This window comes from Monodon monoceros, unplaced genomic scaffold (genome assembly GCF_005190385.1).
Source record: "Monodon monoceros isolate NGI ecotype Baffin Bay Population unplaced genomic scaffold, NGI_Narwhal_1 Super_Scaffold_13, whole genome shotgun sequence".
NCBI lineage: Eukaryota > Metazoa > Chordata > Mammalia > Artiodactyla > Monodontidae > Monodon > Monodon monoceros.
Window position 1 is genome coordinate 12,308,097 of NW_021703769.1, and position 15,813 is coordinate 12,323,909.

A 15,813-nucleotide genomic window follows, 5' to 3' on the forward strand; every position below is an offset into this window, starting at 1 on the left:
AATCTTGTCCCTGTTTGGAACTGTGCTACTTCTAGCTGCTGCCTGTTCTCCGCCCACAACCTCCTTTCCTTCCAGATGACCCACTAACTGCTCCCAGTAGGACCCTTCTTTGGCCTGTCAGACCTGACAAGGCCAAGAACTTGTCAGCTTTCCCCTCTTTTCATTTTCCAGGATGGGTCCCATTACAGGATTGTTATCTGAATGACAGCCAAACAATAGGCTTGACTCTCTCTGACTTTTAGTCTCAACTTCTGGCAAAATCCCAAACTTAGATTATATGACCCTCTCCTCTGACCTGTCTCCACCTAACGACTAGACCTCTGACTACAGGGCAAGTTGGTAGGTCTATAAAGGCCCTAATCACCAATCACAATGGAACCCTAAATACTGCCAGTTAAGCTCACCACCTCCAACTCTCCACAAAGACTACTGCACATTTCTCTACTCTCTTCAAATACCCCATCTCTCCCTCCTAGTCATCACCATTCATCTTTACTCACAACCGATGGAGCAGCTTATTTCATGCAGAAATTAGAAGCAACACGAGGAGACTCCCTCAACTTCCTGTTGGCCAATCTACAAACTCACCTACTTCTGTACCCAGCCTGCACTCTCTCCTGCTAGAAAACAGTGTCGAGCCCCTCCAACTCTGCAGTCTCCCACCCCTACTGCCTCCTGAGGAACTACCTAGAATCTGATCACTTCTCATATGCTGGACCACCCCCATTACCCCAGACCAAGCCACCATCATCTCCCACCTCGACTACGAGCCTCTTTCTTAACTGGTCTCACAGCTTCAGCTCTCACCCTTCCTCCCGGCCCACAGCTTTGTCTACACAGCAGCCAGAGGGATTCCCTTAAAATGTAAATCAGATTACATCTGCTCAAAATAGATTATCCATAACCATCATAATGTAAATCTGATTAACATCTGCTCCTTTGCACAAAATGCCACTGGCTTCTCATCTCACAGAGTAAAAACTCACAATCTTGAACTTGGCCTCCAAGCCTCTAAAACATCTGGCCCTCTGCTATCCCTCTGATCTCACCTCCTACCACCCCGCCCCCAGCTTACTTGTTGCCTGTCCTGTTCAGGGCCTTTGCACTTGCTCTTCCTGCCACCTGGAATGCCCTCCCTCCCCCAGATATCCACAAGACTCACTCTTCCATTCCTTCAGATGGCTGTTCAAATGTCACCTCTTCAGAGAGGCCTTCCCTCACCACCTAAAACTGCCCTCCTTGTGATTCTGGACCACCTTACCTGCTTTATTTTTTCACTTTACACCGATTTTTCCTAGTTTTTCATCACAGTATTTATCACCCTTGATATACTTTGTATCAATTCACTTATTCTCCATCTTCCCCAGTAGAATATAAACTCTGTGATAACAGAGACTTCCGTCTGTTTTGTTCACTGCTGAATCCCCATTATCTAGGAATTCCTAGACACAGAGCAGGCACTCAGTATTTGCTGAATGAATAAACTGTCCTTTCTCTTTCTTGCATTATTTAACCTCTCCCTTAACTGGCTCCCTTCCCAATGACATTTAAACAAGTTCAAGCCTCTTCTACCTTTAAACAAAGAAAAATATAAAACCAAAAACTCCCACGATCCACATCTCCATCTTCTTCACACCCCAGGCAAAGCCCTGGAAAGAGTTGTGTCTGTTTCCTCACCTCCCATGCATGCCCCAACCCATTCCAGTCTGGTTTTCACCTTCACTGCATCAGCAAAACAGCTCAAGCTAAGGTCACCCATGACCCGCATGTCTCTAAATCTGATGGGCAATTTTCCAGTTGCCATCTGACCTCCTTGCAGCATTTGACCTGACTCACCTCCCCCTCCTTGAAATTTTCTCGGAAATTTTCTCGACTTCCGGCTTCATAAGCACCCGTTTTCATCTGCCCTCTGCTTCTTGTCCCATCTCTTCTCCATTTCCTTGGTAGACTCAGCCTCCTCTGCCCAGCCAGGTAGGCCAGGGTTCCTCGGGCCCAGGCTCTCCTGCCTCTTCTTTTCTGTACACTCTCCCCCACAGGCCTTCGCAGCCTCAACTGCATCTTCAATTCCCACCTGGGCTCGGATGACCCCCAAATCTTGATTTCCGGTGCCGGCCTGCCTTATGAACACAAGGCTCGTACATCCATCCACTTCCTATTCCACCTGTCCAACTGGATGCTCAAAGGCAGGTGAAACTCAACACATCCAAGTCCCAACTCAGATCAAGCTCCTCCACCCACCTCTCCCTAGATGGTCTTCCCACTCCCATCTAAAAGAACTGCACCACTATCCATCCAGTTGCGTGAGTCAGAAACTTAAGAGTCAGCTTTACTGATCCACTTTCTCGTGTTCTTACCCAATCCATCACCAGGTTTTCTTAGTTTTACCTTCTCAACAAGTGGGGATACATTCACTTTACTCTGTTACTACTGTCACTACTTAAGTCCAGGCCACCAGCATCTCTCCCTTGGATGATGGTAACTGCCTTCTCACTGGTCCCTGGGCAGTCCCTCTGGTTTTCCTCGAAGATGTTCTGAACATAATGGCTAAAGTGATCTTTCCAAAATACAAACCTGTTTATCCCATCACCTTCTTCCCTGTTTAGAACTCTGCAGTGTTATCTCACTGCTTTTGGTCTAAAAATCAAACTCCTCAACATAACCTCCAAGATCTTGCATGGTAGGACCCTGGACTACCTCTCCCACCTTATCCCCAAAACCTCTCCCCCTTCATTTGCCATGCTGCAACCACACAGTGGCCTCTTTTAGTTTCTTTTAAAAAAATTATTATTAAAGCTTTTTAAAAATTTTGAGGTAACTACAGATTCACAGGCTGTTGTATCTTTTAGTTTCCTTAACCGTCATATTCCTCTCTGACACAGGGCCTTTGCATATGCTGTTCCCCCTCCTGCTGCCATAATGCCTCTCACCCTAACCTATTTAATTTTTATTTATCATTCAGCTCTCAAGACTTCCTCAGGGAAGCTTTCCTTCATCCCTTTGTCTACCCCCCTTGTGGGACCAGGTTCCTCTCCTTCATAGGAGTTGTCAGGTTGTTAGTATGACTCAGAGGACATGATCATCTGAACAGTCCCCTTCTTCCCCATTAACTGCAAACATCATGAGAACAGGGTGTTTGTTTGTTTTGTTTTCCTTGCATCATGACACCTGGTATGACACCCAAATAAATATCTTTTGAATGAATGTCACCCTGGTTTAGTCAGAAGGACTATATATAGAACAAGTATGCACTGACTACTCCTTAGGACAGAGGGAAAATTTAAGAATTCTAGGTCCTAGCACAAGAAGGCTGTTCTCCCCACAAGTCTATAAAACCTAATGAAATACCTAATAAAAAAGCTAAAAGACTCATTTACAACCAAGACAGTAAACCCAAAGAAGCTTCTTATAGGAAGACTCCAGGAATGAATTCGCAAACAGTTAAGTATTTTCTAAGATAACCTTGCTGGAAAGAAAGTCAAGTATTTTCCAGGCAGGCCCCCTCAGCCTGGTGAGAAAGAACTCACTACAGCTCTGAGCTATTTATATATGGGAGACTCCATGTACTTTCTGATTAAGCACACGTTTTCACAAGTTTGCTCTTTTCCATAAAGAATGGTCTCACTGTTTTCCCCAGCACTGCTTACGGTTTCCCCTGAGATTTACAAGTACAGGACAGAGCTCTAAATTTTTCCAACCACTTGCCTCACCAGTGTCGAAATGTCAGAGACCAGCAAAGATGTCCATAAACCAACCAATAAGGGAGGCAGGAAGAACAAGTATTCAGTTCCTTCTCCTTTAAATATGGTAACACCAATGCCTCTGAATTTTAGTAGGTCATTTGTTAAGTGCCAGATACGGTGTCAGTTATTTGTTGCGCTAGTTCATATAACCTTTACAACAATCCTGTGGCACAGGCATTATCACCTTTCTCATCCCAGGAAACCAAGGCTCCGAGAAGCTAAATGATTAGTCCAGGATCACAAGACCAATCAATAAGCAAAGTTTCAAACACAGCTCCCAATGAATTTTCTGCCAATCCAACAAATAAATGCTTTTCAATAATCAAAATTCAATTTTTAGTGCTGCTTCTAGACAGAGAACCTCCTCCTGCAGAATCACTATAAAGCTTTTCAACAAAAAGTAATGTCAGGGTCCCAAGTCCTATTATTTCTCAAAATTTTTATAATCTACAGCACATATAAACAAGATGTCTAATCAAAACACCCGACTTTGCTAACATTAAAGGTTTTACTTTGTGTTTCAATTGAAAGCCTTACTTTATGACAATTTAGGGATATTTTTGGTATTTTTCAAATTTTGCACTTACGTTCCTCCTAATAATGAGAACAGTTATTTCAAACACATCAGAGTTAGAAGAACAACAACATCGTATGCAGGAAAAAGCCATTTACCATATATTATACGGACATGTGAATGCTGAATGTTTTTTGTATATTAACATGCAACTAAAATTTATGAATATACTCCCTTAATTGGCTTCATCCTAATGACATTTAAACAAGTTTGAGTCTTTTCTACCTTTAAAAAAAGAAAAAGAAAAAACCAAAGAACCCCCATGAGCCACATCTCCCTCCTCCCCTTCACAGCACAGCCAAACCTTGGGAAAGAGTTGCGTGCGCTCACGGTCTATTTCCTCACCTCCCACTCACACCTCAACCCACTCCAGACTGGTTTTCACCTTCAGTGTGCCACCAAAACAGCTCAAGCTAAGATCACCAATGACCCACATGTTTCTAAATCCCATATATTAAACAGAGTAGCAAATCTAAAAGTGGATTTTATGATTTATATGTCAGCTACCCGTTGTAGTTGTTGCCCACCTGGATGTGCAGATGTGGGCAAGTTGCCCTCTGAGCTTTGGTTTCCCTTTGCCTGCTGTACCCAAAGACGGACATCAATCACACATCACAACTCCAGAATGAATAGAAGAGTTTACTGCTGATGTAGAGAGAGGTCATAAATCAGCAAGATTTAATACCTCAAATGAAACTCATGGGAAACCAGCTCTTTAACTTCATTTCTTTCTTCCTGTTAGTCCACAAATTAAACCAAAGACATAAGCAGTAAAAAGCTGCAGAGAAAAAGCTGTGATCTTTTTGATTAGCGGCTTTCAAATACTACATCTCAAAATTCAACTACAAAAAATACGGTCTCTTTACTTATTGAATGCTCTACTTACTGAAACATCACCAAAAGTTCACTGCATAGAAACTTCACTGCCAATATAATGATTGTTTAAGACTCCAGTGAGTATTTTATACAACATAAGAACTTTTGTATGGAGGAGCAATGGTAGTAATAGTTAAGATCTTGGGCTCTGGAGCCAGACTGCCAGTGTTCACAGCCTGGCTCCACTGCTTCTGGTTAAGTCACGTCAGCCAAGTTCTTAAGGCCTTCGATGAGGATAATAATAGTAAGAACTAAACTGCATGTGAAGCGTATGGCACGGTGCCTGGAACACAGAAGTGTTTAGTACATGGTTGATTATCATATAGCTATTATATAACATGTGATTTTAAAAAGTCACTCACTCGGGCTTCCCTGGTGGCGCAGTGGTTAAGAATCCACCTGCCAATGCAGGGGACACGGGTTCGAGTCCTGGTCCGGGAAGATCCCACATGCCGCGGAGCAACTATGCCCGTGGGCCACAATTACTGAGCCTACGCTCTAGAGCCCACAAGCCACAACTACTGAAACCTGTGCGCCTGGAGCCCGTGCTCCGCAACAAGAGAAGCTGCTGCAATGCGAAGCCCATGCACCTCAAGGAAGAGTAGCCCCCGCTCGCCACAACTAGAGAAAGCCCGCACACAGCAACGAAGACTCAATGCAGCCAAAGATAAATAAATAAAATAATTTATTTTAAAAAAAAGTCACTCACTCAATTGGGCGATAATGATGCGTCAGAGTTAGGTTCGTCACTATATAATCGCCCCACTCTGGTGAGGGATGTTGGTAATGCGAATGCGGAGACCATGCACGAGGGCAGGCAGGGAGGGGAATATGGGAAGTCTCTGCACCTCCCAGGCAATTGTGCTGTGAACCTAAAACTGCTCTAAAAATTAAAGTCACTCAATTTCATATGAAAAACATAGGTATGTTTAATGACAACTGGCAATTACAGAGCACTCAGCCCCTACTTGGCACTTTGTGGGTATTAAATTATTAAATAAGATACTGAATCTCCTACCATATATGAAGACTACTGTGAAAACAATTCAGTTAAAGTTTTTCGAGATTTCCAGATTTTTCCACACCATTCGAAACCACTCAGCTTATTTTCTCAAGTCTCTAAACTTGATAGAGTTTAAGGACAGAAATATAATTTAAAGAGACCATGTGAGAGAATGGCTCTTAAATAAGACCGCTGTGAAAGGGAGGTTTAAAAATGTAATTATGTACCCCAACTGGAGGGCTGAAAGGTTCAAGACTATTAATATATATAAAAACTTCATTAAGAAAGTAAAGAGCAACAACGTCCTTGGGGTGATGAATACTTTCACAGGCTCTTCTGATTTCTCAGTAAAGGCTGGAAGGCCATGATCCTCTAATTGGGCAGACCCTATCTACGCATCTGGCATTTAGTGAAGATGAATCCCTGAGATTACTCCAAACCTATTCCATCCTGATAATCACTGTTTTTACAAGGAACAACCCTTGTCTTCATTGAGCTTAGCGAGTTAACACTCTAATAAACACAGCCTTTCAGTCGTGTAATTACATTCCTATTTATTGCATCTACAAACCAAATAGAGCAATAAGTCATTCTTGAACGAGGAACCAACCTAAGTTAACATCAAGCCAGGGTGCTTAGAGTGTCTTGTGGTTTCTCACAGCTTAAAATAATAAATAACAGAGCAAGCCTTTACAGAGCACCTACTACATGTCAAGTTTTTTGCACACGTCAACTATCTTTTTTTTTAAATAAATTTATTTATTTATTTATTCATTGCTGCGCGCAAGCTTTCTGTAGTTGCAGCGAGCAGGGGCTACTCTTTACTGCGGTGAGCGGGCTTCTCATTGCGGTGGCTTCTCTTGTTGCGGAGCACAGGCTCTAGGCGCACAGGCTTCAGTAGCTGTGGCTCACGGGCTTAGTTGCTCTGCGGCATGTGGGATCTTCCCGGACCAGGGCTCGAACCCGTGTCCCCTGCATTGGCAGGCAGATTCTTAGCCACCGCGTCACCAGGGAAGCCCCCTAACTTTATCTTTATAATAACCCCATCAGGAAGCTATAAGATCTGTCCAAGGTCACAAAGATAGCAAGTAGAAGGCAAGGGATCTGAACCCGGGCAGTCTTGAGTCCACAGAACACACTCCAAATCCCTACACTACACAGCCCCTGCATCCGTGATCCCCTCCCTCTAATATGCTACAACTGGTGGAAGGTCACAGAAGCTGTTTCCTGGAAGTGCTCCTATCGTTCAAACATTTCAACTTTGAGCAGTCACTTACAGCTCCTCTTTTCAAAATGAGTAATAATCTATACATGGCAATCTCTAAAATACTCGCCACATTGCAATGTTTCGTACACAGGCTTGTTTCAGCTACTTTTACTGGACACAAAACTGGGCCTTGAGATGCAGAGTGAAATATCATCAGATACTTTGCTATATGCTTTCTTCTGCAGTCATTTTTATTTAACAGCAATGACACACAAGTACTGTCTTAAAAAAAAAAAAAAAGAGGTCCAGTCTCACTCTTTACTAGGTTCCCTTGTAATAATGACTCAATTTGGTGATGATGAGCCACCATGACAGTTTGCTATTCAATTAACCTGTGGTCAGATTACTTCCTTTATAGGCTATCTCTTTTTTTTCTTAAATAACATCATATGGGATATTTTATTTAACTCGTCTATATTGTTTGACAAGAAAAATATTTTTAATGGAGAATTTATATTTTCAGTATAGGCTATTTCTTACAATTCACTACCAAAACACTGAATGTGCATTCCACAATTTGGGTTAGAAAAATCTGAATTTCTCAACAAGGCATGATCCAAAAATATATAAAAAGCTCTCAATGTTAAGGCCCTCTATGACCCATGTGACGATTTTATACGTAGGTTCCAACAAAGTGAGATACAATTTGCTGAAAATCTTATGTTAAGTGTTCTTAAGGGGGAATGAAAACTTCTCTGCCAAGTACCTATTTTGAAACTTCTGCAACAATTCACTTAAAGTAACACTAAGAGGATAGAATGCAGGCAGATTTCCAAGCAGAGTTGTAAGTACCAGGCTTTTGCCTAACTACTGCTTTGTAGTGCTTATCCTGCATTCCTGATAAAACAATATCCAACAGTTAGCCTTGGTTTCCTGAATAAAAAAGCTTTACAAATCTAAATCTCAGTAAATTCCTCTAACTGATCCTGAATTTCACAGGACTAGTATGTTTCCAGATTTTCTCAGCAGCAACAACCTTTGTATCAATAGTTCTTGATCCTTGAGGGAGTCTCAGACCCTTCTGAGAAGCTGATGAGAGCCACCGCCTTCTTCCCAGAGAAATAAATGCAAAGTTCACAAACCCATTCCTAGGCCCCAAGAGAAGACTCCCAGAATACCCTGCACCAAATGAAAGGAGAAAGGTGATGGTAACCTCAAACTCTGTGACAGAAAATCAAACTTTCCATTTACGTGGTCACTTGTTAGGGAAAACAGGTCTTTTTACAGATTCCAAACCAAAGGCATTGGGGTGATGAATTAACTTGATGCCAACTCTGGTCAAATGTATTGATCCTCATGGCCTAGAACTCTCTTCTCCTGAAATTCCACGTGGTGAATACTTCCTGCCTTTCAGTACTCGGCTCAAATGTCACCTCCTCAGAAAGGATTACTTTCTTGACCACCCTATGGAAAGCAGCCCTCAGGCCCTTTTTATCACATCTACTTTTACAAAAAATTTTACCGAAGTAAGGTAATTATGAAACAATTACTTTTAGGGCTCCCCTGGTGGCGCAGTGGTTAAGAATCCACCTGCCAATGAAGGGGACACGGGTTCGAGCCCTGGTCTGGGAAGATCCCACATGCCGCAGAGCAACTAAGCCCGTGTGTCACAACTACTGAGCCTGCGCTCTAGAGCCCGCCAGCCACAACTACTGAGCCTGCGTGCCACAACTACTGAAGCCTGCAAGCCTAGAGCCCGTGCTCCACAACAAGAAGCCACCACGATGAGAAGCCTGCGCACCGCAACGAAGAGTAGCTCCCGCTCACTGCAATTAGAGAAAGCCCGTGCGCAGAAAGGAAAACCCAACACAGCCAAAAATAAATAAATTTTTTAAAACTGCTTTTACGAAAGTATTTATTAGCATTCAAAAAAATGTCTCATTCATTTTAAAATTTACTTATTCTGCCTCCCCTATTAGAGTAGAAGCTCTGTAAGGGCAAATACCTTGTCTGTCTCATTCCCCATTGTATCCTCAGTGCCTGCCACCCAGTGGGCATTTGATAAATATTTGTTGAGTGACAAACTAAAAGACAGGATGTTGATGATGGAATCAACTACCAAGGTTTTAACTAGAGATGAATCAGACTTCTCCCCTCTTTCAATCATCTGTGGGTCCATTCAGTCAGCATCTACTGCGTGTTAGGCCCTGTTGCAGATGCAGGGGATCCAGCGGTGAATAAAACAAACAAGTGTCTCTGCCCTCACAGACCCTCTATTTGAGTGGACCGCAAGGAAAGAGCAGATCTCTTTAACACTACAATACCTGAAGGTGCAGGATAACCCTCTACATTCCATTCCTATTTCCTTTCATCCCCAAATGAAAGGAAAACATACACCAGTTGGGCACTTCCAAAGCAGGCCTCAGGAGTTTCCCTAAACCAGTTGGGCAGCTCTTCTCACAGGCTCTGCTCACATGGGGTAACTCCAACCAGCAGAACCCAGGTAAAGAAAAAACTCAGAGCAAGGGCTGCTGCTTCTGAAGGTGACGAGAGAAGGAACCAGGAAATAGGACGGCAAGGAGCCGTGGCAAGAGCCCTGGGCTGGGAGGCTGGAGAGCCAGCCCTGGCTGTCACCAACTTGCTAGGTGACCTTGGGCCAGTCCCGAACTGGCAGGGCATCAGTTTCTCCCGGGGTATAATAAGGAGGGCGGTAGGGTGGGACTCGGGGTCGTGGGGAAGTGGCGCCCTGGAGGCCGGGCTGAGGCCCCGTGGGGTAACAGCAGGCGTGGGGAGGCCGGCGCGGGGCCGGGCCGGGGCGGCTCACCCACCGAGCGCCACCTGGCAGGCCCTGCGCAGCTGGGAGTGCTGGGGCCGCTTCACCTCCTTGTCGGCTAGGATCTTCTCCAGGGCCCGGGACACGAACATGCTCTTGGTCTGGCTCTCCTGCATGGCCCCGGCCCAACGGGGGCTAAAAGCCCCGGGGGCGGATGGCGCTAGCAGGCGGGCGAGCGAAGCTGAGGGCCCAGCGTCCACGCCGGCACCAGCCGCATCCGTCCGCGCCGCCCAGTCAGGAAGCGACGCCGCGGCCCCACGGCGCCGCCATGTTGGAGCGCGTCACGTGACCACGTGACTGGAGGGGGCGCTACGGCGTCCGTCGACTCCGTGACCCTGGGGGGCGTGGCCTAGGCTTGGGGCGGGGCGGGGCCAGGTGGACGAGGAGGGGAGGGGCGAGGGTGGAGGAAGGAAGGGGCAAAGTTGGGAGGTGAGTAGAAGTGGGTGGAGGCAGGAGGGCATGTGAAGGACGGAAGAAAGGTGGTGGCAGGCAGGAGGGGTGGTGATGGGGGTGTGAGGAGAGAAGGTGAGGAGAAAGGCCATGAGGAACGTGAGAGTGGGGATGACAGGGTCAGAGAAGAGATGAAGAAGGAGAGATAGAGGTGGAGGAGATGGGGGAGAGGAAGAAAGGAAAGGGAACAAGAGGACTGGAAAAAAAGAGAGTGAGAGATGCTAAAGGAGTAAGAGGAGGAAAGAGAGGAGGTGAGGGAGAGAGAGAAGATGGAAAGAAAGTTGGTGAGTGAGAGAGAGGTGATTAGGGAGTCAGGGGAGGTGAGGAGAAAAGAGAGGAAGCTAGAGGATTGGAGGGGGGGCGGGCGTGAGAGGAGGGGAGGCGGGAAGGTAAGAGGAGAAGTGAGGGGAAAGGGAGGGGGAGATAGGGAGAGAGCAGGGAGGAAGAGGAGAGTTGGGGAGCAGAGCAGAGGAGAGGGGGAACAAAGAGGAGGAGAGGGAGGGAAAGAAAGGGAAGGGGGGGAATTAGGAGGAGAGAGAGGCAGAATGGAAAAAGAAGTGGTGCGGGAGGGAGGTGAAGGGGGAGGAGGCGAGAAAGGCAAGGAAACAGGCTGAGAGAGGGAGAGAGCAAAGGAGGGGGGCGTGGAGGGTGGAGGGAAAGGGCGGGGGAGAGAGGGATGGTAAGGAGGTGTATTCATGCACACTCTCCAGAAATGGGATTTCACCACCCCTGTGGCAAGACACACACCTTCCACACAACCGTCCTGTCCCTGGAGTAGACCCGACTCCTGGCATCCAGTCCAGTGAACTTCTGTGTGTCCAGTGCCACATCTGTGCGTGGTGCTGCCAGAAAGGACCATCCCGAGTGCACCTCCCTCTGGAGTGTATCCATCTATTTTCATAAACCTGTGGTTCCTCCCAGTGTAGTGTGTGAGGTGGGGACACTTGGGGGCATCAGACAGGGGGAAGAAACAGAGATGGCCAGTGTCACACAGCCTGCCAATGAGGGTAAGGAGACAGATTCTGGCCCACTCTGTGCTGTCCACTGGAGCCCTTCCTTTCACGCTGCCCACCTCCCCCAAGGGAGCCATGGTGCTGCTGGGCGTGCAAGGGCAGTGTCTTTTTGGAATCTCTGGAAAATTCTGACACAGACATGCTCAGATGCTCAGGTCTCAGCTCAAACATCTCAGGGAGGCCCTCCCTGATCACTGTGTTTAAAGTATCCCCTCTCTCCCTACAGCACTTTCTGACCTTTTTCACTTGTTGACTTGTTTGTCATCTGACTAGGGTTTAGGCCACAGAGAAGCAGGCTGCATCCCCAGGGCCTGTTCTGGAGCTAGGTAGAAGGTTTCATGGCCATAAATTCCATTGCTGTCTGGAGACTTTGCAGCTCCTCCCGCTAAGAAGTGAAGTCTGCATAGGATGGATAAACAGCAAGGTCCTACCATATAGTACAGGGAACTATATTCAATAACCTGTGATAAACCAAAATGGAAAGAATATGAAAAAGAATATATATATATATAACTGAATCATTTTGCTGTACAGCAGAAATTAACACAACATTGTAAATCAACTGTACTTCAATGAATAAATGTTATCTCAAAAGAAAAAAGAAAGAAGTGAAGTCTGTTTCTCTACCCTCTTGTGACTTGCCTTGACCAATAAATGTGGTGGAAGTGAGGCTGTGCTCTTCCAGAACCCAGGCATCATGAGGTCTTCAGAGGTGCAGGAGCATCTGGAAGAAAGAGCCCATGGAGAGAGAGGCCCGTTATCCCAGCACTCCTGGCTGAGCCCAGCCCCCAGCTGACCCACCAGCTGAATTCAACAGCTTGAGAAACCCTGGTGAGACCAGTAGAGGAACTGCCCAGCTAACCCACAGATTCGTGGAAAACAACAAATGATTGTTATTTTAAGCCACTACATTTGGGAGTAGCTTGTTACACAGCAATACATACATCACTGAGACACTCCTCAGTCCTTACGTGTTGAATGAATTAGTGAGTGAATGAATGAACGTGTGAAACGCAGAAGAAAGCAGTGCAGTCCACTGACTAACAGGTGTTTTGAGCCATCCCCCCATGACAAGGTCAAGCCATGTCATTCTCCTGCTGAAAACCCTACAGTGACTCCCCATCACTCTCCGTTGTCCTTGGAATTGAGTCTAAGTATCTCACTGTGGCCTACTTCTCTGGCTTCATCTCTCTCCCCTTTCCTCCTCGTCAGGACTCTCAGGCCATTCTGGATTCCTTTTTGTTCCCATCAAGGGCTTGACTTATGCACCTCTGTTATGCTCAATCATTGCTTCTCCTTGAGGGCAGTACCACCCCCAGGGACATTTTTTAAATTTTCTGGAGGAAATATTTTTATTGTCATGACGGGGGGAGCAGGAATGCTTGTCTACATCCTGCAGAGAGCTGGACATTCCCAGATAGCAAAGAATTACACATGTCCCACTTGGTTGGACTAGACATTCCTGGAGGTGAAAAACCTATTGATAATGATCTCAGCCTAGAACCTACATAAAAACACAAAGCATTTTTGGTGCGGTTTTAATATATATTGAATTTTCCAGGAATGCAACTGTGATTATAATTCAAGGGAAAACTGTATTTTGTCTGGAACGTTACCAAATGCTGTTCACTGTTTCAAAACCACATTGCCACCATTTAGGCCAGCCATGGTATTTGAGTTGCCCCAATGGCACCCTTGCATTTGCAGCTGTTGTAATCCAGGGGATTTGACTTTTAGGTTCTAGAAGCTGACTATCTCTTAGTGTAATAGCACCTAAACATTTATATACTGAAATCAAATCTACAAATTACACATTGCTTTCCTTTTGTTTCGTCTTTATTAGGTCATTATACTTTCCAAAAAATTATGTGCATAGGAAGGTTTCATTATCTATGAATTTCAATTCAGAATAGTTAACGGAGGTAGAGTGTGCATCCGTGAAGGTGGAGACATTGTTCTGTTCACAGCTTTACGCCCAGAGCACATAGGAAGTGCTCAATAACTACTTATGGGATGAATGAATGAATGAATGAATGAATGCAGGGAGGGAGGGAGCTGGATTGGGGACCACAGAACTTAGTCATTTAATCAGCAGGTTATTTGGGGGCACAACTTCTGTTTTTCTATGGCGTAATAATGGTCCCCAAAGTTACCGCATCCTAACTCATCTCTAGTGAATATGTTATGTTAGAGGGCCAAAGGGGCTTTGCAGATGTGATTAAGTTAAGGGTTTTGAGATGGGGAAATTATCCTGGATTATCTTGTTGGCTCAATATAATAAGAGTCCTTATAAGGGGGACACAGAAGGGTCAGAGTCAGGAGGAGATGTGTTGACGGAAGCAGAGGTTGGAGTGGTTGTGGAGCCACAAGCCGAGGCACGCCAGCCTCTAGAAGCTGGAAAACGCAGAGAAACAAGTGCCCTGAGTGCCTCACAAGGAACACCACCCTGCTGATCCATTTTACACTTCTGACCTCCAAAACTGTGAGAGCCTAAATTTGTGTTGCTTTAAGCCACTGAGTTTGGGGTCATTTGTTACCGCTGTTACTTTGAATTTCAGCTAAACAAGAAATCCTTTTTTTTTTTTTTTTTAGTATAAGTAAGTCCCATGCAATAATTTGGATATAGTTATATTTTTAGAAGAATTCGCCGTCAACCTGAAACAAATTTAATGAGATACGTTGCATTCTGTTTAGCCATCCTCCTCCCAGCGCACTTTGTCCAGCAGCCACGTTGCACCCAGGAGGCGATCTTTGGGATAGAAGTTTTTCTCAGCAGAACAAGAGAGAAGGCGCCTGAGTCCCTGACATTCGGGAGAGTCATGCCAACTCTGGGGTGCCATGCCAATTCTGGGGTGCTGACCCATTGACTTTTACATGAGATAGAATAAGCACCTTTTATTTTCAGTTCCCTATCTCTTGCAGCTGAACCTAGTCTAACGGATAAAGTTGGCAGCCCACACTGTCTGCTTTGACTCCTGCTTTCCTCTGAGTAATGTCTTGACTTGGTAACAAGCACCAGTCATTTAAGGCCCTTGTAGCTGTGCCTGCAGTCTGCCTTTCCAGCTGCCAGTCTGGCTTCTTCCCATGATACACAGCCTCTTTATAAGCCCAGCCGTCCTGGATGACCACCCCCCGCCCCCCGCTCCCACAGTGCCTCTGTGTGTCACTGCTCCCCTGGAAACAAATTTATTTTCCATGTTTACTTTAAGGTCAGACTCAAGTGCAGCCTCCTCGATGCCTGTCAGCATGGCTGGGGAGGGGGCTTGAGGCAGAAGCACCATTTGGTTGGGGCCTCATATTTAGGAAAAGCCTCAAGTGTAGATTTTCAAGATTGTCTCCAAAAGAGGTTATGTATACAGCAATTGTATGCTGCTTGCTTGTGTCCATGTGTCCAGCTGCACTAAAAAAGTGTTCACTTGCCCAATGTAAATATTTGACACCACAGTTGTGGGGTTTTGTTGTTTGTTTGTCCCTGGATCTTGGTTTGGGCTCCCTGAGAAGAAGACCCCAAGACAAGGATTCAAGTGTGTTTAGGGAGGTGATCCCAGGACACAGCAGCAGAGGAGTGGGGATGCAGCCAACACAGGTGTGCTATCAAGCCCGTCATCACCGAGGGCATCTGGGGTTCCATCCCATCGGAGAATTCTGGGAGCCAGTGTAGGCATGTCTTAGAGTTATCCCAGCCAAGGGATGGGAGAGCAAGTGTATCCATTCACCAACTTCTCACCCATCATTGACTACGGGCTGCTTCTGGGGGCATCAGCTCTGATACTGTGTCCTGCTCACAGGCTGGCCAAGCCCCATGGCTTATGCAAAGCAGCCTCCTGCAGCCAGAAGAGGTGAGTACCCAGGGCAAACGTCTGGAGCACTGACAGGGTCTGCTACATGCTGTTTTGGTATTTTTTGTTTTTAAATATGCCAGACCCTTGGCCTGAGTGCTCTCCCTGGACCCATATGTGTGCTTGGCTGAGCCTAGGGCACACCAGAAATGCCAGTGGGTTGACACACTGGGGAGAGCTACCCAGTGATGAAGAGACAACTCTGGCCACACACAGCCTGTTGTGGCTTCCTCCCCTCCCCTGTCTCACTTCCCCTCTCTCCTACTGATGCTTCTCAA

General features: G+C 45.9%; 1 protein-coding gene across 3 annotated transcripts in view; it reads right to left on the reverse strand.

The window, feature by feature from the left end:
• Positions 1-10,528, reverse strand: part of ARFGEF2 (ADP ribosylation factor guanine nucleotide exchange factor 2) — a 98,631-nt gene extending 88,103 nt beyond the window's left edge. Inside the window, exon 1 of one of the 3 annotated variants that reach the window (XM_029220125.1) lies at positions 10,229-10,528. In XM_029220125.1, the coding sequence (XP_029075958.1) occupies positions 10,229-10,349 (121 nt within the window). In that variant the 5' untranslated portion in view covers positions 10,350-10,528. The remainder of the gene's footprint in view (positions 1-10,228) is intronic. The other 2 variants (XM_029220124.1, XM_029220127.1) reach the window with 2 other exon arrangements.
• Positions 10,529-15,813: the final 5,285 nt, after the last annotated feature.